Source organism: Ranitomeya variabilis, chromosome 5 (genome assembly GCF_051348905.1).
Source record: "Ranitomeya variabilis isolate aRanVar5 chromosome 5, aRanVar5.hap1, whole genome shotgun sequence".
NCBI lineage: Eukaryota > Metazoa > Chordata > Amphibia > Anura > Dendrobatidae > Ranitomeya > Ranitomeya variabilis.
The window spans coordinates 645,340,774-645,367,372 of NC_135236.1; the positions used below are offsets into that span (position 1 = coordinate 645,340,774).

A 26,599-nucleotide genomic window follows, 5' to 3' on the forward strand; every position below is an offset into this window, starting at 1 on the left:
TTTCACTCATAGGTGCTGGCATAGATAACTTTTCTACATGGTGGCCGGGGCCAGAATGTTGCCTGTGATACCACCTATTAGATCTCCAATGTTATCTGGGGTCTGTATTTTTTCATAGGGTGTAGTTTTGATCTCTATTTCTTTAGGGGAAGAGTGGAGTATATTTATTGTGTCTATTCAGGGGGCTTTACTTCTTTAAATGGATTGGTCTTGGGTCTGTAATAGTGTAGGGGATCTGGCTAGGGTTCTGTATCTGTTTAGGATGACATTATATATGTTTTTTTTGGGGGGTCTCATCTTGGTCAGTTTTGTGCAGTGTTGTCTTCTTGAAATCTCCCTGGTGTCAATTCTCAAAAGTCATCAAGTATGTCATCAGGTTGGTCATCAAAACTTCACAATCATATCATTGTGCATTGAACACTAACCTGTAAGGTCCCTTGTCCTCCCATTTTGATAGAGGACTAACATTCTTTATATTGCCGGTATTGTTGTGTAGCCATTTCCAGGACAGTTGAATTGGGTAAGCTTTGATATCTACTATGAGTTGTATAGTGCCACCCTTAAATAATGTGTGACTTCTGTTCTGTGATGATGAAACATTCACAAAGGCTTTTTCTGGAAAAAAAAAAGAATATGGTTGTTTTTATTGACATAATCAGAAGAACTGGCCTTTAGGTATTTTCAGTACTGTTAATATTTAGGTGGGGTCTTATAGGCCTCTCCTCTTGGGCTTAAAAAAACATTAGATTTACTTATAGGCCCCAAGAAAATGTGTCTGCTAAAGTGAAATTCTACATATGTACTGAACATTGTGACTTTCATGTAAATTGGTATCTTTATATGCTAATTAGGTACTCAGAGCTATGGGACTGAGAGGACACATCAGTTTTGGGAAGGCTGCAGATAATGCCAGATGTTTTCAGGAGCCTACTTCAATGAACTACTTAATTTTGTAAGAAGAGATATTTCAATGCCAAACATAAGTGGGCTTACCCATAAAACATATATCACCAATCCACCAAACAGAAGATTAATGAGAACCTTTCAACTGATTCATGCTGCCCAAATCATGAATCAGAGCTTGACTGCATGGTTGACAGGTCTATCCCAACACACACTGGTGAGAACTGTCAATCAACTAGGGTACTGTGGGGAGAAGCCTCCCAGCTGGGGACTATAGTCAGAGAAGAGACTAGTCCAGCGCTGACCCTGGCTGGCTTCACTCATTGCTCTAGTTGATTGACAGGTTCCTACCATGTGTTTTCTTTGAGAAGGATCTGTCAATCACCTGAAGTGGTGCTGGAAGAAGCTGGCCCAGGGTAAGTCGCGCCAAACTAGTCCAATCTCTCTCTGCGTTACCTGGAAGGATCTTCAAATTGGAGGATCTTAGTGAAAAATATACCTGGCTTCAATTCTCACAAAGTTCTGATTCATGCTCCTCGTGGTTTGGGCAGGATGAATCAGCTGACAGGTTCCCTTTAATGTAGGAATTTAAATTCTGGAATCTTCAGAAATCCTGAGAATAGGAGTGCCAAAGTCTCCTGTGTAAATGGAGTGGTAGTGTACATACGTGACTATTGCTCCATTCCTTATTCTTGACCCCAAATCCAGTGGCCAATACATATATCTGGGTTCACGCATGTACACAACCACTTCAGTCACATGAGGAACTTTGAAATCGCCATCTTCAGGATTGATGGAGATCCCAAAATCCCTTTCCTGCTGGTACAGCTTGTACATGTTGTCAATAGGACAACACCTTCAACGTGTGACCTCGGTAGGTGGATTCTAAGATGCTAGACAGTATTAGATATAACCCTCCTTCTAGGAATGGCTTTTTAATTTTTAAACTTATAGGTTGCCTTTACATATCAAATTGTATATACAGTATGTTCCTCAACTATGTTTACATGGGGGATATAAGAATGGAGCCCATATGTGAGAGTGAAGGTTTCCGTTGTCCATCACTGTCTGTAGGATCCGTGTCTCACGTGTACAATGGGGTGTGTGTCTTTTGTGTGAGAGTAACTCTTGTCTCATACCTATAACTTGGAGGCTTGCCGAAGTACTATTAGATCCCCCATCATTTTGAGCAACGCAGGTGTAGTTCCCGCTGTCTTTGAATGTCACGTTTGCAATAGTTAGATTGGAAATTTTAGTCCAAACATCATCTACAGTATCAATATCTCCTGGTTGTCTTTGTGTAATCTATAAAACAAAACATTTTTATTACAAATATCAATTTTTTTCTCTGAATTTAGGCAAAATAGTCCCGTCTTAAATAGAATATAATTATGTAGTCACTTATATAGCGCCTTCATATTCCGCAGCGCTTTACAGACATCATCATCATTGTCCCTATTTAGGCTTACAGTCTAGATTCCCTATCAGCCCGACCCGTTAGCTAAATCCTGCCCAAATTTGTCACCACTTTTTAAAAATGACGAGAAGAAAAAAAGTAAGCAAAATAATAATATTAATGAAAATAAACATCTTCGCACAAAAATTGCACGTGCCAAAATTTGTAATGACTTTGTGATATGAAAATGGCAAAAATAGGCACTGCTTATTGCCTCTGTATACTGCTTATCTAAAAATTTCCATAATGTAGAAAAAGAGGGAAAAAAAAACATCGCCTGGGGTGTACTTACTTTTGTTGTGTTGTGCACCCATGTGATGAGAGTTGACTTAACGTTACTAGTTGCCGTGCAGGTCATAATGAAGTCTTCACCTTGAAGTCTGATATTTTCATGGGATCTCAGAAAAACTGAAGGTATGATCGGCTCTAAACAGAAAGAAAACTGAAGGTATGATCTCGTCTAAACATAAAGCTTTTGGAATTATTTAAATAGCTCCATGGGAGACATGGTGGGCTTCTAAGGGTAGGGAATGATAGGCGATTTTGGATCCCTGTGACCTCAAAACTTCATAGAAATTTACAAAATTTACAGCTATTTCAGTTTGGGTCACAATCCCGAGTGAAGTTGCTTTAAGGCTAAATTTTCCTAACTCATGATTCTGAAAGTCAATATGGTCCGAAAATTTAGAACTCAGCCTATACTATGCATTTCACTTGTACAAACCATACATCCAGAATTCAGATATAAAAATTGCAGAAATTCATTATTCATTCATTATTCAACTATTTGTAGTTTTGCTTAGTGGCCCTCATCTGCCTGGCACAAACAAGTATATGTATGTAGGCACCATTAAAGAAAACCCATCACTTGCCATAAATAATTTTTTTTTACCGGATGTAAATGCCGCTGTTCTGCTGAATCTGTCATTGTTTTTCTTTTGTCTCTACGCCTCTCCATTCCTGAGATATGACCCCCTCTTTGTTGTATGTAAATCTAGCCATTTGAGTGAAGAGGGTGTGGTCTTCACCTGTTCTCTGTGGGTGTTTTCTGGATGACCACACCCAGTTACTTAAAGAGACTACATTTACATAGAGGAAATAGGTGGCCATATCTCAGGAGTGGAGAGGAGCAGGAACAAAAGAAAAACAACACCGGATTCAGGAGAACAGCGGCATTTACACCAGGTTAAAAACAATTCAGTTTATGGTAAGTAATAGATCTCCTTTAAAGGGCTTCTCCAGCTCCTCTCACCTCCTGATGTGAAAGACTTGTGCTGTGCCTGCCAGATTGCATATCCTACACATTAGGATGCACATGTACAGCATTGTACGCATCCTGAGAGACACTTGGTGACAGCATCTCTCACCTCACAATGCGGCAGTGAGAGGCATCAGAGAACCCTTTTAATATCATATGATGAATCATTTTGGTTCTTTATGCAGTTAAATCTTTTCCATCTATTATCCACAAGTAAATGAGTGAAGAAAAGGGTTTTTTTTAACAAGATTTCAAGAGAATGCTACAGAGATGAATGTGTCTCCTATATATTGCATTTCATTAAGGGAGCTGTCCCCTAGTTATAGGTTTAAGCTTAAAGGGGCCAGGGTGGTTAAGAAATTAATAAAAACCTATGCTCACCTCCTGCAAATACTCCACTCCTTCTCATAATGTGCATTGATCTCCACCAGTCTCATGGCATCAACTTCCAGAGAAAGGGTTATATGACCGCTGCAGACAATCAGTAGTACTAGTGATGAGCAAGTATGCTCGTTACTCGAGATTTCTGAGCATGCTCGGGTGTTCTCCGAGTATCTTGAGCGTGCTCAAAGATTTAATTTTCGTCCCCTCAGCTGTATGATTTGCGGCTGTTAGACAGCCTGAACACATGCTGGGATTGCCTGTTTGTTAGGGAATCTCCACATGTACTCAGGTTCTCTAGCAGCCCAAATCATGAAGCTGCGGGAACACAAACTAAATCTCTGAGCATGCTCAAGATACTCGGAGAACATCCGAGCATACTCGGAAATCTCGAGTAACGAGCATACTCGCTCATCACTAGTAGCCACTGATCGTTTGAGGCTGTAGCCATTGATTGACTTCAGTAACCATGTGATGGTCTCCTGGCATCAACATCAAACAGGAGACAAGTCTCAGGAGCGGTACAGATCTCTGAGGTGAGTAGTTTTATTTTTTATTGTTTTGCTCCACCCTGGACACATTAAGCTTAACTTTTAAAGTGTTCTAGAACCCCTTTAAATTAATCACTGTAATTAAATTTTTGGACTATTTATATTTTTTTACTTTTCCTGACGTAAATCTTCACTTGGTTGCTGTTCTTTGTAATGCCGTTCACTTCGGCACTACACGTAAATATATTTCCATTAAGATCTAGCTGAACATCCCAGATTGTAAATCCTTTCTTGGCGTCGAATGATATATTTAGTTTTTTTTCAAAATTAGTTGTTGGCGCAAAGGAAACAGCCGAGTCTGGAACTGAAGGATCCGTTAACAGACATGGAATAAGGACATCCTGCCCTTCATAAAGATTTATGAGGTATCCATGTAGGGCATTCCAATAGTTGGATGGATCTGTGAAATGAAGAGAAAACATAAATGATATTTAAATGTGTTATATGTAAGAAATGGGACTACGTGTCCGAATATAAAAAAAAAGTTTGTTCTAATTTCATACAACCCTTTTGCATGAAAACTCTAATTGCTACATAATTTTACATGGACTGATCCCCATGTAGTTTGAAGCATCACTCCAGTGTCTTTTTTTCTAGCTCAGGGCTGGAGTGGTGCCACTAATGTCATTTCCTCAACCCTATTTATATACTTACCAGCCGCTGTCTTCGGCCGGAGACACACTGGTGCGAGATACGGCCGAGTCTCGCTGGTTAAAAGCAAGCTGTGGCACCGGCACTCTGGAGCGGAGCGTGCAGCTGCATAGCAATACATGGAGCTGCACGCTCCGCTTCGGAGTGCCGATGCCACAGCTTGCTTTTAACCAGCGAGACTCGGCCGTATCTCACACCAGTGTGTCTCCGGCCTTCAGCTCTTCTTGCTGCCACTCCGGTCTTGTTCCGCTATCTTGTGACCACAATTTGTGACTTTCCAGATGTCAGAGGCAGTGGTCACAGGCTTTCAGTCATAGATGCTTGGCCAGCGCAGTTTCTGTCACCGCTCAATATATAGTGGCTGTAACTGTGTACTGGCACTGACAGTCGGCCTAGCAGTGCATCAGTTTAAAGCTGGCTTTCAGTCAGTGCCGGGGCGTGGTTGCAGTCACTGCTCACTATGTACTAAGCGGTAACTGAAGCCACGCCTCTATGACTGAAAGCTAGAGGCTGCTGGTAGGATTAAAGTTAATTTTTCTTGGTAACCGGGGCTTTCAGTGCAGTGGCCAGGCAGCTTTGGAATGCTATTAACCTGCAGATTAACCCCATATGTACAAGTTAATAGCGTTTGGGGACATGACAGGTTCCCTTTAAAGCTCCTGGTTGCAATATTTGTACCCAGTTCCAGAATCATCGTGGGCTCTATGTCTATTACCGATAAAAGGATCACTGGGTTTATCATGTACCAGGTTCCACAGTAGATGTAAGTGCTTCCTCCTCACCCCCTATAGATATGCTCATGCTTAGTACTTTTATTACTTATATTGCCTTCATCTTTGTGTAAACAGGATTACATCTTCTAGGTTAGGCACTAAAATTGCCGATTGCTGAGAGCCTAGTATAAGACAACCAATTATAATGAGAGCTCTGTTCTTGATTATTGCTTTCAGTCCCATAAACATTAAATGGAGAGGTGGTGCCTATTAGGTTCATGTTCATATGGAGGTTCCAGAGTTGGAACTTCCATTGATCATTGGTGGAGAGATGAAAAGTTGCAATCTTGATGCAAACACTTTACTGTTCTCATATGTAATCATACTTGCCAACTTTTGCAGCGCTCATCAGGAAGTTAGAAACCTTTTTTCACAATTATACCCTCATTCTTAACCACTACATGTGCGTTTGGATGATGGGACTCTGTCTGATAATGGAGAACTGGCATTATGAACATGAAGCCTTCATGAAGCATGGAGCTCAGGAGGCTTTGCCAGTACCTTGGGGTTTTGCCAACTCTTCTGCGAGGATTGGAAGACTTTAGGAGAGTTGTCAAGTATCTACATAATGCCATCAGTATATATCTCAGTTTAGCAGTATGAAATAAATATTTTTTTCTTAATAGAGTGAGTATTATATTCTCAGTTGAACACTGTTACCTTTCACGAAGAGATGCACTGATACACTTTCTGTAGAGTTGGAGGAATCGTACACACATGTGTAGCTTCTCGTATCTTTATATGTAGCTTTTGCAATTTCAATTACATCATCGTTATTATTTTTGTTTTCCTTTCCTTGAATAATCCATTTCACAGTTCCATTTCCAATGCATTTTAAATTGATGCGACTGCCGGGTTCTATAACTTTTTCACTCCCAGCTGGTACAAAGTCTTGGTTTTTTGAACCTGTGCAAACAAAGAGACATTATATATAAGGTGCATAATGATGGGCAGCATGGTGGCTTAGTGGATTGCACTATTACTTTACAGTGCTGAGGTCTTGGGCAGAGATGGTAGTGTTGATTTGCTGGACTTTGGCCTATCAGCCATATCAAAGATCTGTGACCGCTGGTCCAGAGGCCTGTGAGTCTTCTTACCTTCTGAGATTCCCGGCTCCTCTTTTGATTAGCCTGACTGATGCGATGTTGTATGCATATCACGCGGCAATGATGACTTTGTGTAAACTTAATAAAAAGTAGAACCAGGAATGCCGGGAGGTAAGGAGATTCATATCCAGCAGTGGGATAGCCCAGAGAATGTTAATCCATTTTTCATCTCTAATCCTGGATTCAAATCCCACCACGGACAACATCTACATAGAGTTTGTATGTTCTCCCTGTGTTTGCGTGGGTTTCCTCCAGGTTCTCTGATTTCCTGCCACACTCCAAAGACATACTGATAGGGAATCTAGATTGTGAGCCCCCAATGAGGACAGTGATGACAATATGTTGGTGCTATATAAGTAATATTAATAAATTGAATATTGCAGTTGTGTTAATTCCAAAGGAGGTGAAATGGTTTCAGTCTGTAGGAACCTGGGGTAGAATTGCCTTACAATTGTTTCCTTTCTAACTTGTTGATTATGTTGCCGAGTGTGACACTAGTCGCTACTCATGGACCTACCGTGAGGCAAGATAGTCAAGAGGTTCGTGGTCAGTAACAAGAGGGTTCGTAATAGACAAAAGGAATAAACAAAAGCATAGTCAAGTAACAGCCCGAGGTCAGAGTATCAAGTAGGTAGCAGATGAAGACAAAGGGGTAAGTCAAACGGAAAGTCAAAAAGGTAATCCTTGGTCGGCAACGGAGATCAGAATACAACTTTGAGTGCAGGGCAAACACACACCTCTTGAGAAAAGCTGCAATCAGCAATGGTCTGACAATTGTCAAAGTGCTCAGCCAGTCCTCACTCCATCCCATAGGGCAGCAGAGCTGACATTCACAGCATCCCTCGGCACTACAAATGGTGGAATCGTGACACCGAGATTGTGATTGAAGGTAGAGCCTGATGAATGTTACTGGAGACCCCAAGGTAAAAAATTTGTTAAGGATTCCTTCCCAATCTCTGGCACCCAGATTTTATGCAAGGTTACCCAGCCATTGATGCCCTCATGTGTGAGAATCAGGCCAATTATGCTAACGTCACTCAGATCCAAGTGTGATCCAATTTTCTCACATGAGAGAATCTTATCACAGGTGCGAAGAAGACTAAGAACTTAATTTCTCCATCTTCTCCATTTTCTGAGTCCACGGTAATCGGACTGCATTCAGATGACATCCAAGTGCAGTCCGATATGTTACTTGTCTGGGTGCTAATGGTCTGATTATTGGATGCAGTGAGAGTAGGCCGCGATTATTTTCTTATGCACTGGTCGGGCACTGCCCTATTGTAGAACATTGGGCTGAGTGCTATCCAATATAACATCAGATAGCACTCGGCTGTGTTTTACGCTCTTGTGAGTGAACCCCAGCACTCTGTATAGAAGAGCCCTTACCTGTGAAGTGATTTCTAAACTTATCAGTTTTGTTCGGACACATCCAGTGCTGCCGGCTACAGGAACAAGACATGGTAGTTTTGATATATGCTTCATATTCAATTAATTAATATTTTATATTAAAAAATTGTATGTTAAGAGCAGCAAAATATATGCATTTTATGGAAGGATAAAAGAACAGGGTATATGACTGAAAGACTTAAAGCAAAGTCAGATCCTTAATTTAAATGTAAAGAAGGGGGAAAAGAAAAGTGGGGTGCAATAGGCACAACAGTAGGCTGTGTGCACATGTTGCGGTTTTTTCGCATTTTTTTCACGTTTTTTCGCTATTAAAACCCATTAAAAATGCACACATTATTCATCCCATCATTTAGAATGCATTCTGCAATTTGTGCACATGATGCGTGTTTTTCCGCGAAAAAAACGCATCGCGGTAAAAAACGCAGCATGTTCATTAATTTTGCTGATTTTTTTGTGGATTTCCCACTATATCATTGCATTGGGAAATCTCCGGAAAAAAACGCAAAAAATCCGCAAAAAAAGTGAAAAAAACGCATGCGGATTTCTTGCAGAAAATGTCCGGTTTTGCTCAGGAAATTTCTGCCAGAAATCCTGAACGTGTGCACATAGCCTAAGGGTTTTTTTTACATTTGGTCACACAGTACTGTGCAAAAGTTTTCGGCAGAATGCTTTAAAAAAAATTGAAGCATTAATAGTTTTTTTTTTGTCAATTAAGAAAATGCAAAGAGAAGGAACAAAAGAGAAATCTAAATCAAATTGCTCTTTGGTGTCACTGCTCAATGCTTTTATAACAGCATCAAAGCATCAGTTTTTCTAGCTATGCATGCACACAATTTTTGAAGGAAAATTAAGGTTATTCCAAACATCTTGGAGAACTTCAATAAACATAAATGGCCAAAAACGCACAACAGACGACACATTGACTCCATCTGTGCTATTATGGTCAATGTCCCTGTTGTCGAATACATCCAAATCCCGTTTTGGGTTCCCACGTGAGCCCGACGGGGCCACAGAACGTAGGTGAAAACGTATTGAGAAAGGGTCCCTGGTTGTCTCTCAATTCCCCCGAATGGGACAGAGACACGAAGATCTAAAAGTTCATGGCAACATCAGAGTGTCGTACATTATAAAGTTTCCTGTCCAACTTAGGTCGTGTAGTGTTACACGTCAGACAATATTTGGTAACATTTGCAAGAAAAAACCACAACTTCTGAGAAGAAGCATTTTTGATAATTCAGCAGAAAACCTCCTACCAGTAGAGATAAGGAAGTGAGACTTGAGGGACAACGTAAGAGTGGAGAGAAATGGTGCGTGTACTGTGAGGAGTGAGGACACGTCGTAAGTCTCAGGAAACATGTTGCATAAGGAAAATGGTTTTCACCCATATCTTTACTGGTTGACTTCTTCTTTCACATTGTTGATACTGATGTTATAGTGTTAGGTCTGAAGTCTTAGCACATGTAGACCTGGAAGTATCTCAATCCCTTCAACTGACTTGTTATGTATTTTTTGGCATATTTGCTTTGATCAGCTTTTTTATCAATGTACCTGAGTAAAAAAAAGTCACATAAATAAAAACAATGATGCCACGATGAGCCACAAGCCTCATCAAAGCCCAATTCCAACATTAGAAGATGTCAAATCGTGCACCATCTCGAACCATTTGATGTAATTTTGTTTTGAAATTTTATTTCTCTTAATAAAATTACATTTTTTTATATACCTTGTTAGGCTATATGAATGTCGTCAGGGGCAGATTAAGAATAGCCAGGGCTATGGGGAGCATAGAAGGCGCTGCCCCCCATGTATCTCATGACATGTCACATTTTCCCTTTGATAGATCGTGTGATAAGTGATGACTGATGAGATGAACACACAGGAGCTCTGGGATACATCTGTAGACGCAAAGCAAGAAAGATGGCGGCACATACATAACATAGCGCTATACATAATAGAGCAGGGTCAAACACATACTGAACGTAGCAAACCATATACATCAACTTTAAGGGATCAAATGAACCACTGTGTGGGAAGGTGACGAATAGTTGCTTAGAAGATGAGTGGCAGATCATTCAGAATAGAACTGAAAACCCAAAAGGAGAACACCGCACATATGATCAAAGAAAGATCAGGAACGTAAGTAAGTAAGATAACATACCGTATCTTTATTACACAGTATATGGGATATGGTGGCACTTACATAAAAACCCAAAATATTATTTATACATTTGTTCCATACAGTATAATGGCCCCGATATTGCTCCATGTAGTATATAATGACCACATATATTACTTCATACAGTATATAATGGCCCCATATAATGTTTCATTCAGCATATAGTGGCCCCATATATTGCTCCATACAGTATATAATGGTATCATATATTACTTCATACAGCATAATGGGCCCCATATATTGTTCTATATAGTATTATGGGCCTCATATATGCTACATACAGAATAATGGGCCCCATATATTGCTCCATACAGGATAATGTGCCCCATATATAGTATTGCTCAATACAGTAAAAAGGCCCTCATATATTGCTCCATGCAAAATAATGTTTCCCATATATTGCTCCATACAGAATAATGGGCCCATTATACAGTATTGCTTAACACATTATAAAGGCCTCCATATACTGTTTCATACAATATAATGTGCCCCATGTAATGCTCCATACAGGATATTGTTACATACAGTATATAATGACTCCACATATTGCTCCCTACAGTATATAATGGCCCCATTTATTAATTTACACAGTATATAGTGGCCTCATATAATCTAATATATAAAGCTGAATGTGTGTATGTATGTGTGTGTGTGTGTGTATGTCCGGGATTGGCATCTGCACCGTCGCAGCTACAGCCACAAAATTTTGCAGTCACATGTCTGGACCCCGAGAGCATCATAGGCTATGTTGTGAGGTGAAATTTTAACCCCGCGCTTTCCAATTCACCAAACAATTTTGCCTCCTATCTACATATTGGGGAAAAAGTGAAAGGAAAAGTGTTGGAGGCGTCGCAGCTACAGGCACAAAATTTTGCACAGTCACACGTCTGGACCCCGAGAGCGTCAAAGCTATGTTGTGAGGTGAAATTTTAACCCCGCGCTTTCCAATTCACCAAACAATTTTGCCCCTATCTACATAATGGGGAAAAAATGAAAGGAAAAGTGTTGGAGGCAAATTAACAGCTGCCAGATGTGAACAAGGGGGACTTAAAGAATGAGAGCGATGGCGCCAAAGAGTATATACTGTACAGTTGCTAAGGTGGGGCCCCGACATGGGATAATCACCACACCACCACGGGGATATAAACACACACACAAAATGCGCCACACACTACCACATGCTCAAACACATATACCACCCTCAGCGCACATTTCACCACACATACACCAACCTCGCCACATAAAAGTTGAAACACAAAAGTCGCCGCTCAAAACTCGCCACACGCAAAACTCTCCACATGCAAAACTCACCACACGTGCAAAACTCACCTCATGGAAAACTCGCCACACGCAAAACTTGCACACGCGGAAAAATTGCCACATGCACAAAAGTTGCACCACATGCAAAAGTTGCCTCACACAAAACTTGCACATACTCAAAAGGCACCACACATAAAACTCGCCACGCGCAAAACTCGCCATGCGCAAAACTTGCTGCACACAACTTGCTACACTAACCTGTCACATGCAGCTCGACACACAAAAAGTTGCTACATGCATGTCGCCACACAAAACTCATCTCACAAAAGTCGCTACATGCATGTCGCCACACGCAACTCAACACACACAACTTGACACACGAAACTCGCCCTAAAACACACACAAGTCTGGTATTATCCTTCAAAAATAAAAATCTGATTAATAAGCTGAAAAACTACAAGAGCAACAAATGTACCATATAGGAATCTGGCAACTGTCAGTCACATGACCAGTCTATTATGTGTATGTGTGAGCTAATATATACTGCCAAGGGGTGGGCTTACTGTTGGCTGGGGATTTATCAGGCTGCCAATTTAGCTTACAAATACTGAGGTAAAAATACTGACCAAATAACATGTGAACGAGGTCTAATACAGGAGGAGATGACATACAGATATATACTATATTCAGGAGGAGATGACACACAGGTATATACTATTTACAGGGGAGATGACACAGGTATATACTATATGCAGGAGGAGATGACACACAGATATATACTATATACAGGAGAGATGACACACAGGTATATACTATATAGAGGAGGTGATGACATACAGGTACATACTACATACAGCAGGAGATGACATACAGGTATATACTATATACAGAAGGAGATGACACACAGGTATATACTATATACAGGAGCAGATTACCTACAGGTATATAGTATATACAGGAGGAGATGACATACAGGTATATGCTATGTATAGGAGGAGATGACATACAGGTATATACTATATACAGGAGGAGATGACACACAGATATATACTATATATAGGTGAGATTACACACAGGTATATACTATATACAGGAGGAGATTACATACAGGTATATACTATATATAGGAGGAGATGACATACAGGTATATACTATATACAGGGGAGATGACACACAGCAGGTATATACTATATACAGGGGAGATGACATACAGGTATATACTATATACAGGAGATGACATACATGTGTATACTATATATAAGGGAGATGACAAACATGTATATACTGAGGTGAAAATGAGAGGTGTGAGGTGAAAATGAAAAGGTGTGAGTGCAAAATGAGAGGAGTGAGGGAAAATAGTGGAGTGATCGGAAAATGACAGATGTGAGGTCGAAATGACAAGTGTTAGGGGGGAATGAGAGGAGTGAGGGGGAAAATAAGAGGAGTGAGGGGGAAAATGAGAGGTGTGAGGGAGAAAATGAGAGATGTGAGGGGGAAAATGAAAGATGTGATGGGGAAAATGAGAGGCGTGATGGGAAAATAAAAGAAGTGAGGTGCTATAACTAACCACAGATATTTACTATGCCCAGGCAACGCCGGGCTCCACAGCTAGCTTAGATTTACAATCTCCATGCTTTTCTCATGGTCAACTTTATGTGGTCTGTTCAAGAGTTGGAACAGCCAAAAATCTGTTTGTCTTTGCACCTGAAGGAAAAACTAAGAATGTCGTTTATCAAAAGGCTCTCGAATAAGTAGTAGAAGATTACTTCACATTACTTGGCCAATTTAGTTAAATCTGTGTGGAATATCTCTGGTGTTGAAATATATGTTGTAAAATGCTTCTATTAGCTTAGTTTTTGCCTTTTAATAATTACATTTCTATCTATTTGTTTTGTGTTTTTTTTGTGCAGAATAAATTTTTGGTAACACATTCTATTTTGCTAACAGCAGTTATTACCCCGGGCGAAGCCGGGTAGTACAGCTAGTGTTCTATAAAGTATATAATGGCCCTATATATTGCTCAATATAGTATATTGCCCCAAATAATGCTCCATTCATAAAAAAACTAAATAATCAAATACCTCTCCCCGTTGCTCCTGTCTCCGCTGCTCCGGTCTCTTCACCATCTTCTGGTTCTCCATACTGCTCAGCATAGAGGGTGCACTATATTGATGTCATCGAGCCTTCTGCCCAGAGACGTCACAGAGTCAGAAGACACTGAAGAGACCGGAGCAGCGGAGACTGAGGAGAGGTGAGTACTTGGGCGGTGTTTTCCTCCAACTCATGGCCATCATAGCGTGCCATGTTCCCAACTGCGAGTGGGCCCCCCTATTCGTCCAGGGCCCCGGAACTTGCTCCGGTGCTCCGGGTGGTGTCGCGGGCCCTGATAGGGGGACACCTATTTATAGACGAAGCCCATGCTTCTTTGTCAAAATGGTCTTGTAAGAGGGTGCAGAGTGAGGGACACACTTGTGTACTTAGCAAAGATTGTTCGTGTGACTATTGGGCATTATGCCTACTCTGACTATTTCTTTGTAAATGTAAAGCAGGAAATCAAATGCAACGCACAGGAAGCTCAAGGCCGGATCGGTCAATAAACAGTTTCATTCTTTCAAATACAGCAGAGATTTACAGTAATGAGGAGACAGTTAATATCAAACAGTGTGAACAGCAATAAACCATTAAGCAATACAATTAGAATAGCAAGGAAAGTCTCTCATGAATTGTGCTAATGTTCTTTATATAAGGGTGGTACTCCCATTATTGGGCATTGCCACATTAGCTCTTTCTGCAACAATGGCCCTAGCAGAGGTAACCAGGTTTTCCTGCTAGGCTGCATGTCCTCCTAACAAATTCTAACCCAGGCCAACCCCTGCATCATATGTTATGGCTGGAAGTGACTGCTCTGGTCACTCGTATCGTCCATCTGTAACCGCAGCCGTCCTACTCTGGTTGACGTCTCCTCGTGGATCCTTGGTGCTTAACTCTCGAAGGGCGTGGTCTGGCCTCTGTAATTTGACTGGCGTGGGCTGAAGGTTCTGGTCTTAACCAGCGCAACCTAGTCTCTGGATCTTAACCGGCATAGTTGGGTCTCTCGGTCTTGTCTGGCGGTGACCAGCACCCTGCTGGTGCATGCATTTCTCTGTGGCCTATCACACTTTCTTCAGCATCGTCTCTGGCCCTTGTCTGCACTGCTCCTCTCCTTGGTGCCAAATCCTCCTGCGATTTGGCGCTCAGGGTTTTTGCATCCAGGAGCTCTGTCATACAAGTTACCTGACCAGGTAGCAAACAAGAACTGGCTCCCTTTGCAATTTTTCTGGTGCCAATTGGTTCTACCTGGTTTCATCCAACCAGCAGATGTCACATCATGCAGGGACTCTTCAGAGGCACCATCGCTTCCTCTTACATATTGATTGAACACCTGCAATGTTCCTTGATGTCATAACACACCAATGCAGCATCATAAACTATAAAAGGGGCTAAAGATGGGAAGTAAAGCAATGTGGCTGACACTACATGGAGTGTCTTAGAAAATGACAGTGCTGAGTCAGACTGTTGGGTGTTGGCCACAGGGAGCTGACTCGAACAAGACAAATCAGAGGACCAAGGAGTTTGCAGTAAGGAGTGGCAGGTACTAAGGTGACTAAGTGAATAAAGAACTGGCCACAGAGAGAGGAGGGCCTAACGAATTCTATTATCAAAAACGGTGTTACTCTTGGATCATAGCTTTCCTTTAACTTGGCTGTATACTGTTTGTAAGTTATACACCCTGTACTATTATTTTACTGGCTCAGCTCCATCCCCTCTTATGGATAGGATATCAGCATGTCAACTGATGGAACAACATTTACCTAAAGCCATGCCTATGACATATGTGGGAGCCTTTCTTGACGATCTGCCAATGTTGAAAAGGTTCCACTTGCTAAAAGACTCTGGTGAGAGAGAATTGAGTGGTTGTCCAGCTCTGCGGTGTCACTCCATAATAGAAGGCAGAACTAGCTCTCAACACTTTGGAGGGAGAGGCAAGGAATGTGGTACTGCTGTTTTTTGAAGAAGAGGGGAAGAACTTTGACCATATATCCCTACATTTTTTTTTCTGCACCTTCACGATACTCAGACCCTATGGTATGACATCAGTGGTTTTATCAGCGTCTATATGGCATGATGGCTCCAACACACTTCCAGCTTGTGTTCGTCCAGGCGTCCCTCGGATACCAGGGAGATGTGGCTATATTGCTGGGAGCTGATCGGATAACTCAAAGGTGTCCCTGGTTACCGGCGCTTCCATTGCTGTGAGGTCACTTCTGGCTACTGATGCGCATATGTCAGTATCCAGCATGGAATGTGATGCTCACCTATGGCATAGAGTACGCTTACATTGCTTACGTTCCTATGTGGGACACCTCCTCCATCCTGATTGATTGTTACAATCACCGGTAATCAATTTTTTATCTAGATCTGTGTATATATATATATATATATATATATATATATATATATATATATATATATATATATCTATATTGTGTTTACTGATAAACCCTTAACACTTTCCCGGATGAAGCTGTAGCCAACAGCGATATGCGTGGTGTGTCCGGGTGCTGACCTGACTCATGGGCTGTTATGGGTGATCACTTACTCACTTGCTTGCATCCTGGCTATTATGTTGCTCACCTTGGGGTATTACACCTTGGGACCATTTCTGAATTGCATCAACCCTGGTCCTTAGTGTACTTGCCCTCAGGGTGATCAGCTATATGGGTGGCCACCATAGGTGAACTTTTATCTGGGGGGACTATGTATGTATAAGCCATACTTAGTTATTATACTGTATTTCATTAATGGTACAAGTACTGTCTTTTATACTAATATATCATGCAAATCTATCAGTTAATGGTCTACATCTATTACTGTCAGCATTATGTTGTCCCTGTATTTTCATAGGTATATATGATGTATGTTACATGCTGTGACATCATCATTATTGCAATAAGAGACTTTGAGATATGCATTTTGTGACCTAGACTGTATTCTCTTCTTCTCTGACTATTTTGTCGGCCCATTGTTTGCAACTTATGTGTGTATTTCAGGTCTTGCACCTGTATTTTATGTTTTTTTCATGATGACTGTATATTAATAAAGCTTTGTAATGTTTTGGGTGTGTACATCACTCTTGTATTTCTGTTCTTTTCTCTTGTTGACCTGTGACCAGATGACCCAAATCAGTTCAAAAACTTCGAAACAGTAGTGGTGGATGTTCTGATTTTATCCGCACCTTTAAGTAATGAAAAACTGTACTTCTTCAACTGTGATGCCTTTTCCTTGATCTACCATCTGTTTTGGGAAAGACACATTAATCTGCCTCCTTGCCGGGCTGACATAAAGAGAGAGTGGGCAATCCTAGGTGATTGGTCACCAACTACCTAGATGCTATGGGCGTTGTGCCCCCTCGCCACTGCTGGCAGTGTGGCCCACTTGGTCACTTGAAAGTACGGTACATCTGAAGACTAACCTTGGAAAGGTTACAAGACTCCTAAATGAAGCTAACTACCAGGTGGTTTGAATAGATGTTACTCAACAGAATGATTTGCAAGATTGCTGCTTCACTCGAAAGAGGAGAGACTAGTAGTCATTGACCTAAAACAAAAAAAATGAGTCTTTTTTTTCAGAACAGAGTTAAAAATAATTTTTGTAATTGGCTGTCATTAAAACATTTTGGACCTTTGTCTCGTCAAATTCAAATCCTCACATTAGAAAACTGCTTTTCTATTGGAGAAGATTGATGGATAGATATGGTCATATGCTCCTCCACCGGCAGCCATTGCATGGACTGGTGGACTGGAGAGATTTTACCCATGAATTGAGAGTAAAAGATTAGCTGAGGAGGAGAAAGAAGCAGATTTTTCTGATAAGATATATTTCATAATTTCTTATTTTCATCTGTACTATTAAATTATGAAATAATAATTTAAACATCAGTTACTCTTTAAATGGAAACTACAGAAGGAATCAGGGAGTGCAGGACAGTGAGTGACAGACTGTCAATTAACCTGAGGTAATGACCAAAATAAAAAGGCAGATTTGAGTAATACAGTAAGAAATTGTGTATATGTAAAGGCGAGGTAGCGGAACGATCCAGAGGAGAGACCGAGGCAAAGTCAAGCAAACATCCAGAGAAACGTCCAGTGGTCGTATTGTTTAGAGACCCTGTTACTGTTGGACTACAATTTACAAAGATCTTATTGCTTTTAGATAATATCCCCTGTGACATTGTGTTACCAATATTTGTCCCATCACAGTGCAATAACTGATAAAATGGTATTAAAATAATGTAAACGATACATATAACTGCATGTGACCAAGGCCTGTGTGGTGTTTTGATTTCGTAATTGGTTTTAGTAAGTCTTAAGAAATATCACATGTCTACACCTTATCTTGATTGATTTTGTAATGTTCCTGACATCTGTGTAGTTTCAAGGCATTTCTAAAAATCACATGACTGTCAAATACTCTGTTCTGATTCCTCCAAATGATAGACAAGATTTATTTAATTGGAGGACATATCATTGGTTGAACCTGGGCCCAAGAAGTAAACCGGCCACTACCAACTCCAAAGCATTTGGAATTGTGCATTGTGATGAACTACTGGACTGCAAAGGGTCCATATACTTCTCTGGCACAGAAAACATCTTTTGTATGTGTCCCTCACTGATCTTTCCTATCTTTCCTATGTGTCCTAAAAGTTGCATGAGGTTCCTCTTAACTCCAAGCAAGCCATCCAACAGAAGCCAGTCAACGCAAGATCATTTAGAAAAAGATGTTACCATCTAACTACTGTTTATGGGGACTTTTCTCAAAAATAGTGAATATTTCCTATTTTTATGAAGAAATAAATGAGGCTTACCTCTATTTTGTCAGGCTAGGTTGAGACATTTCTACCCTACCATTACCCAAAGGTTCGGTGGGCCCAAAAATTGCCTGCTTTCCAGTAGTTAACAACCTTAGTTAATTAATAGTTGGTTTCAATGGTGTCAACAGGATTTGATATCAATCGAATATGTATAAAGGCAACACAACTGGCCTTTGGTATTTGATTTTGAAGGCACCCTATGTTGGATCCGGGGGCAGACTTATCATTGGTGCAACCTGTGTGGCAGCACAGGGGCCCAAGAGATAAAGGGGTCCACTACCACCTCCAAACCATCTGTACTTGTGCATTATTATGCACTATTGGGCTTCATATGGCCCATATATTGTTCTTGCCCAGGGGCCCTCTACTGTCTCTGTCCACTAGTGTGTTGGATAATGCTTTAAGTGGTGATCCATTGGTGTCTTATTCTTATGTCATATATAACCTTATCAATCATTAGTCCATAGAAACAAGTTTTAGAATATTTGGTGCTCAAAACCAGTGCCATATGTTATCTAAATAATACACCTATACAGCACCTTAACATTACAAAAATAGTACCGTACAGTACATAAATTACAATTCCAAAAAATATCTATACAGAGCTCAAATAAAACCAACTCACTGCCCAAATATCAGTTCCATATAAATTTGAGTCTAATATTAGTGTTCTACTCTTTTCCAAGCTGGACTTGATTGACTGATCTCCACCTATTTGTGTATAGAGATCATTGAGGCTGGAATATTCGTGATAGTAGCCCCTTATCTCTGTTCTCAAATCATTTAAAAAAGTATGGGCCCCTGTCAGGAGGAGTGGAACTGTACTGATGACAGGTTCCTATGTGAATATGACATTATTAATCTGAACTTCTGCAATGATGTTAATAATTTTCATTATTATTATTAGTAGTAACCACCATGTTAATTGTCCAAGGAAGGATCAGAGAAAACGTTTGGGCGTGACTGGTTGAAGATGTCACGGCAGGAATATGAGGAGGGTCTTGCGGAATATTATTATTCCAACATAAATAATTGAATAAACATTGAATGTTAATCAAGGAAAAGGGGCAAAAAGCATCTAAAAAGTGCAACGTGTTTCGATGTCATACATCAGGCAGGCGTGATGCCAAAACGTGTTATAGCCGTTGTTTTTGAGCAAATACCAATGAAATTTTCCCTCTTTAATTTTCAAACTGTTATCAGATTAATCCTGAAAATGTATTTAATATGACGTAACTCAAAGTGGTGAATATGTATTGGGTGATTATAACCTGGATTTTTTTTTCTTAGGAATAAATAATATTAATACACATTTCCATGCTGACTTATCTTACTGCACTGTCTGTAAAATTTTTGAAATAAAGATATCAGAAATTTTGATGAATGGGGGACAAATGCGGACGGAGACCCACCACAATTACTAAAATGAAGGAGCAGAAGAGCTCAGCGAAGCCCTTTATGGGGGTTGTCTTTTCATAATGAACTGTTTTTTTTTTTTAATTTATTATTTTTATTTTAAAGCCCAAGTGAAGCCCAGCTTCAGAAATGTAGCAGGAGAAATGAAGACTTATACGTTGGCTATTTATCCGTTCTGTTCTGTGGTGTAAGTCCTCCTGAATTTAGTTAAGACTTCACTCTATTACACCCAGATGCTCTATTAGAACATATAGAAGAAACATTCCGAAATCCAGAATATCACTATTTTTATGGGTTGTCAAAAATAACCTATTCATTCTATTGATTTCTGTATATATCCTATGTATAATGATAACTATGAAGATTATTAATATCTATGATACTAATATCAGACGTCTATATGTTCTGTATAGATGACGGTGGACCTCAGGAACTCTTCCACCAGGCAAACACTGTTATAGACCATGAATCTACCACCATGTACCTACCAACTGGTATCCACAGTTGGGCTGACCTACCAGTGTTTGTGCATTTGTCATCAGACAGGGTTTTGGGAAGGCCGTATCTTATTGTATATATTTTTTCCTAGTTTTTTCTATGTTAGCTGTTTTTTGATATTAGTGGTAGGACCCGCAATATAATGAGGACCCTTGACGTTGGGTTGCGGGCTTACTTTATTTTGGCTAAAATATTAAACCAATACCTCATATAATGTATGTGTTTATCATATGCATGCATTTTTTTGCACTATATCATATCCTTTTTTGCAGGATGTGGCCAGGCCTCTATGTTGGTTAGGTTTTTCTGGGGCGTCTGTCACTGTGTGCTGCATGTTATAGTGCTGGGCAGCCCGCCTGTTAATACAAGGGGCGTCATTAATAGGTTGCATACCAGACACTGTGCACCACACTTATCAGTGTGACTGTTGTCCTGTGTGAGTTATATCAATGTGCATTTTTTCTACTAGGCAGCCAACCCCTGCAATGTTTGGAGGGTGGGGGTGGTTGTTCTTATCAAGTAGTTTGCACATGTGCCGCTCCTAGCCTGTATCAGTGGAGGCCCGCTGCATCCTGCTAAGTGTGCATTTGTCATCAGACAGGGTTTTGGGAAGGCCGTATCTTATTGTATGTATTTTTTCTGACCTACCAGTGTTCCAATGTTTTTGCCCAAAGGTCCAGCCAGAGTCAACTCATTACGAAGCTGATTTGGAGCTCACCGTGTGGTGCTATGGCCAATTCTTAAGGGTCGACGCTCGTATAAAATCTTTTTTATATGTGGGATCACAACATTGTCGCTATCTGATACTGTTGTCATCCAGTAGTCTTTTATATTACGTAGATTTCTATGCTAGGTACTTTGTGAAAAGGTTCTCACATACAACACCTCATTATTCCTCTTTTCAATTCTCTCTTCTTCATTATTGCTCTTAAATCCAATGTTAATATTAGATTCAATCCCAAATTGCCTTGAGTTGGACCCAATTTTACAATTTTCTTCTTATCTCCTTGTTTCATTTTATTTCTTTTAGTATTCCAGTACATTCCAGTATGTAGGACTAAGGACATACACTGGAGTCAAACGATGCTTAAAATCGGGAATTCTTCCTTTTTCGTATGGGCTTTTGGACAAAATATATTGGCTGCTTCTTAGGGAACATCCACACATCCATGTGAGGTTATTTTTTTTCTCGGACAAGACATGGACTCATAGAGTTTAATTGCTCCTATGGGTGGCCAAATAAATTGGGCTGAGATTGGACCACAATGCTCAGACTGGCTGGAGGTCTCCCGACACTAGTGTGCAGCTTCATATATTTCTAGACAGCTGTCAGGCTTAGGTCAGGAGTGACGCTGCCAGTCCGAGCATTGCAGTCCGATCTCAGTCCAATTTATTCGGCCATCTGACTGTGCCCTTACACTCATCCATTGTGTCCCATCTGTGAGACTCAGATCACATCCTATTCTCATCCCTTTTGCGGATCAGTGTCAGCCATTAAAGTCTACAGAGATCTGTTGGACATGGACGTAAAACGGGAGACATACTTTGACGTTCAGAGTTCTATCAAGGTTTCATCCATTTTTCACTAATCCATTGTTAAGAGTCAATGGATAAATAAAAGTTCAGAAAGTCTTCCTTCTTTGGTTTTTAAAATAGAACAAGAAAAAAAAAATGCAACAAGGATGACACTTGAGAAAAAAATGGTCCATTTCTCACAGATGGTAAAATTCCCATGGATGTGTGAATGCAGCCTTAGCTCAAACTCCTGCTTGAAGTCGATTGTTAATGGGGTCATCACAGTCTTTTTTTCAAGCAAGTAAAATAAAAAAAAGTAATAAAAAGAAAATAAACAAAATTGTTCAGTAACTCACCATTCCTGACACTAATTAAGATCAGCAGGGTCAGTGCCGCTGCCCCCATAATGCTCCAGTAATGGGTCAGCAGTAGGTATCCGAGGTTCACATGCAGACACTAGTCCTGGCTTGGAAGGAAGATTGCACTGACGATTCCAAAAGCACTATTAGAATTTGTCTGGGAACTTCTCTTTTCTATATTGCTCACCAGAGATGTGGAAATTGTGTCTCTAAATTCTGAAGTCAACTTCTAGAAACCATGAAGAAGGAGGAAGAAGAGAGCAAAGTGCACATCAACATACAGAGCAAACACTGCACTTTTTGTCCTCTCTTACGTGTCCGAAAGGCTCATATCATTCCTCACTGAATTTGTGTTACTTGGCTATGGTTTTGCTCCATGACATTATTTTGTGGTACATTATGAAAGTATTAAGATATGCCATCAAATTTCCAATTTAATGGACCCTGACTGATTCGTACCCACATATAACAAAGCGCCATTTTACTTCCTTTCATCCCAGCTGAGCTTCAATGTTGGCTATTCATAGTCAGTGGCTGCCCATACAGTTGGATAGAAAAAGTCACGTGGAACTGGCACTGATCCTACGTTCCGGCAATACGTTGAGGTCACGGCATTGGGCCACTGCCAAATAGACATTGATATCATGTACTAACGATATTTGCCAAAAATGTCTATAATGACACAACTCCTTTAAACATGGTGTAATTAAAGAGGTGGCAGGCTTACGAAGATAAAAAGTCAAGGGGAAATCTCCACTCATGCCTGCAGATAAAAAAGAAATTGGTAAGAAAGGATTATTGGGGAGAATTGAATACAGATCGAAGAGAGGAAAGGAGGATGAAACATGGCACGAGGTGCGACCAATAACATCTTAGCTTCTCACACTTTTCATATGACACAGAGACAACATTTTATGGACCACTTCATGCAGTACGTTGGGTCTAAAGAACATTTTTCTAGCCAACATTGACATGCTGAAGGCCAATTATGAGCACTTGACAATAGTTGAACCAGTGGAGTAAACTAGACGATATGACCTCATATTGGTGCATTTGCCGGGAACTTGACCAACAATCCTTTCAGAAGATATATGGGCAACATTTCATGAGGGAATTTTTTGAAGTCAGTTTTGCTTGTGGTTGTGTTGCCGTTATATATCAAAGTGTCGTACAATAGTTGACACATTCCACACATCTTTATATTGCACTTTTGTCTACAGCAGTTTCCCCATCTTTTATGGGATTCCCTACAGCTAATTTTTGAGACTTTCATAAAAATTGGAGTTCATTAATTGAACTTAGACACATGAGCTTCGCTAATCGCGAACGCTCTCCTACTTACAAAAGTAGTGGAAGATTTGCATTTTCGTTAATGATAACGTGCAACAAAATTTACATTTCGACGAGAGGCAAACTAATTGCAATTTTTTTGCCAACCATGGAGATAATAAATATTTGGGAATATACCCAAAAATGTAACCAAAATGTTGTAAATCTTATTACATGAAACATAGCCTTGGTTTTCTTTTTGCCCAAACAATTGGGGACCCTGAAATAGTGTAGGCTGGCCCTCATACAATGTAGGGACTACTGTAGGGGACTCTCATGAATTGTGAGCTCCATTATAAAGTGTAGGAGCTAATGTGGGGGCCATTGTGCAGCTATGCAGTGTCAGGGCTACTGGGGTCATTATATTGTGTTTTGGGGGAGCTGTAGGGACATCATACCATGTATAGGGTAGCTGTGGTGGTATCATACTTTGTATAAGGGTACTGTGGATCCATAATAATGTATATAAGGGACCTGTGCGCCCACCATACCGTGTATATGGAAGCTGTGAGGGCATTATATTGTGTATAGAGGAGCTGTTGGCCTGCCATACTGTGTATAGTGGAGCAATGGGGACATCATACTGTGTATAGTGGAGCTGTAGGCCCACCATACTTTGTATATAGAATCTGTGGGGGCATTATATTGTGTATAGGAGAGCTGTGGGCCCACCATACTGTGTATAGGGAAGTTGTGGGGGCATTATATTTTGTATAGGGGAGCTGTGAGACCATCATACTAAGTAAAGCGAAGCTGTGGGCGCCCACCATACTGTGTATAGTGAAGCTGTGGGGGCATTATATTGTGCATAGGAGAGCTGTGGACACATCATACTATATATAGGGAAGCTATTGGCCCATTATACTGTGTATAGGGGAGCTGTGGGCACATTATACTGTGTATAGAGGAGCTGTAAATTAGGGGTCTCAGAGGACATTAATAAATGTTATTTGGGCACTTAAGAAGCATTATTGTTATAGGGGCACTCATGTCATTGTGACCGTCAAAGGTGCACACAGGGCATTATTACTTTATAGGGGCAAAATGTGGACACTATTTTTAGGGCATTTGCACAGTGTATTAAAATTTTCTAGGGGGCAGTTTTACCATCTAGAAGGCATAAAAGAGGTATTATTACTATATAAGGAGCACAGTAATGGGCATTACTATGTTTGGCTGTTGGAGGAGCGTTGTTACTGTGCCACACAGCAGGTCCAGTAACAGGGACACAAATGGCAGCGACTCAGCACTGGGTTGAGCAGTTTGTGCAGGTTGGTAAAAGATGGGGCACTGCAGGAAATTTGAGAAGTCAAATGTGTCTTTGTTGTACTCTCTGTAGACGAATCATGACTGGAAGAAGTTGTCATGTCGGTCTGGGCAGATAGAAAAGATGGGAAATGTGAATGACTCCATCAGAAAGAACGTCAGCTGTAAGTCACCGTTTGCAACTGCACTGTAACCCCTTGTATGTCCTGCTGAACTGGTATCTTCTATTATATGGTCACCATACGGCGGTAACAGGGCCGGCTCCAGGTTTTTGAGGGCCCCGGGCAAAGAGTCTCAATGGGCCGCCACCTTTAACACATACCCCGATTCATGATGCCCAGATACGGCAGAGAAATATAGGTAGAGTACATTGCCAGATTTCACTTCTTACATGAGTATGTAGTGTATATATACAGGACAGGAGGAGTGGTACTGTGCGGTGTATATATACAGGAGGAGTGGTACTGTGCGGTGAATATATACAGGAGGAGTGGTACTGTGCGGTGTATATATACAGGAGGAGTGGTACTGTGCAGTGTATATATACAGGAGGAGTGGTACTGTGCAGTGTATATATACAGGAGGAGTGGTACTGTGCAGTGTATATACAGTTAGGTCCATATATATTTGGACAGACACAACATTTTTCTAATTTTGGTTATAGACATTACCACAATGAATTTTATACAAAACCATTCAGATGCAGTTGAAGTTCAGACTTTCAGCTTTCATTTGAGGGTATCCACATTAAAATTGGATGAAAGGTTTAGGAGTTTCAGCTCCTTAACATATGCCACCCTGTTTTTAAAGGGACCAAAAGTAATTGGACAATTGACTCCAAGGCTATTTCATGGACAGGTGTGGGCAATCCCTTTGTTATGTCATTCTCAATTAAGCAGATAAAAGGCCTGGAGATGATGAGGTGTGGTGCTTGCATTTGGAAGGTTTTGCTGTGAAGTAAATATGCGGTCAAAGGAGCTCTCCATGTAGGTGAAACAAGCCATCCTTAAGCTGCGACAACAGAAAAAACCCATCCGAGAAATTGCTACAATATTAGGAGTGGCAAAATCTACAGTTTGGTACATCCTGAGAAGGAAAGAAAGCACTGGTGAACTCATCAATGCAAAAAGACCTGGGCGCCCACGGAAGACAACAGTGGTGGATGATCACAGAATAATCTCCATGGTGAAGAGAAACCCCTTCACAACAGCCAACCAAGTGAACAACACTCTCCAGGAGGTCGGCGTATCAATATCCAAATCTACCATAAAGAGAAGACTGCATGAAAGTAAATACAGAGGGTTCACTGCACGGTGCAAGCCACTCATAAGCATCAAGAATAAAATGGCTAGACTGGACTTTGCTAAAAAAACATCTAAAAAAG

General features: G+C 40.6%; 1 protein-coding gene across 1 annotated transcript in view; it reads right to left on the reverse strand.

Annotated features, from left to right (window-relative positions):
- Positions 1–22,817, reverse strand: part of CSF1R (colony stimulating factor 1 receptor) — a 64,407-nt gene extending 41,590 nt beyond the window's left edge. Inside the window, exons 1-6 of the mRNA XM_077266312.1 lie at positions 22,618–22,817; positions 6,634–6,879; positions 4,662–4,949; positions 2,652–2,785; positions 2,043–2,208; positions 426–615 (exon numbers count right to left, since the gene is read on the reverse strand). Of these exons, the coding sequence (XP_077122427.1) occupies positions 426–615; positions 2,043–2,208; positions 2,652–2,785; positions 4,662–4,949; positions 6,634–6,879; positions 22,618–22,666 (1,073 nt within the window). The 5' untranslated portion in view covers positions 22,667–22,817. The remainder of the gene's footprint in view (positions 1–425; positions 616–2,042; positions 2,209–2,651; positions 2,786–4,661; positions 4,950–6,633; positions 6,880–22,617) is intronic.
- Positions 22,818–26,599: the final 3,782 nt, after the last annotated feature.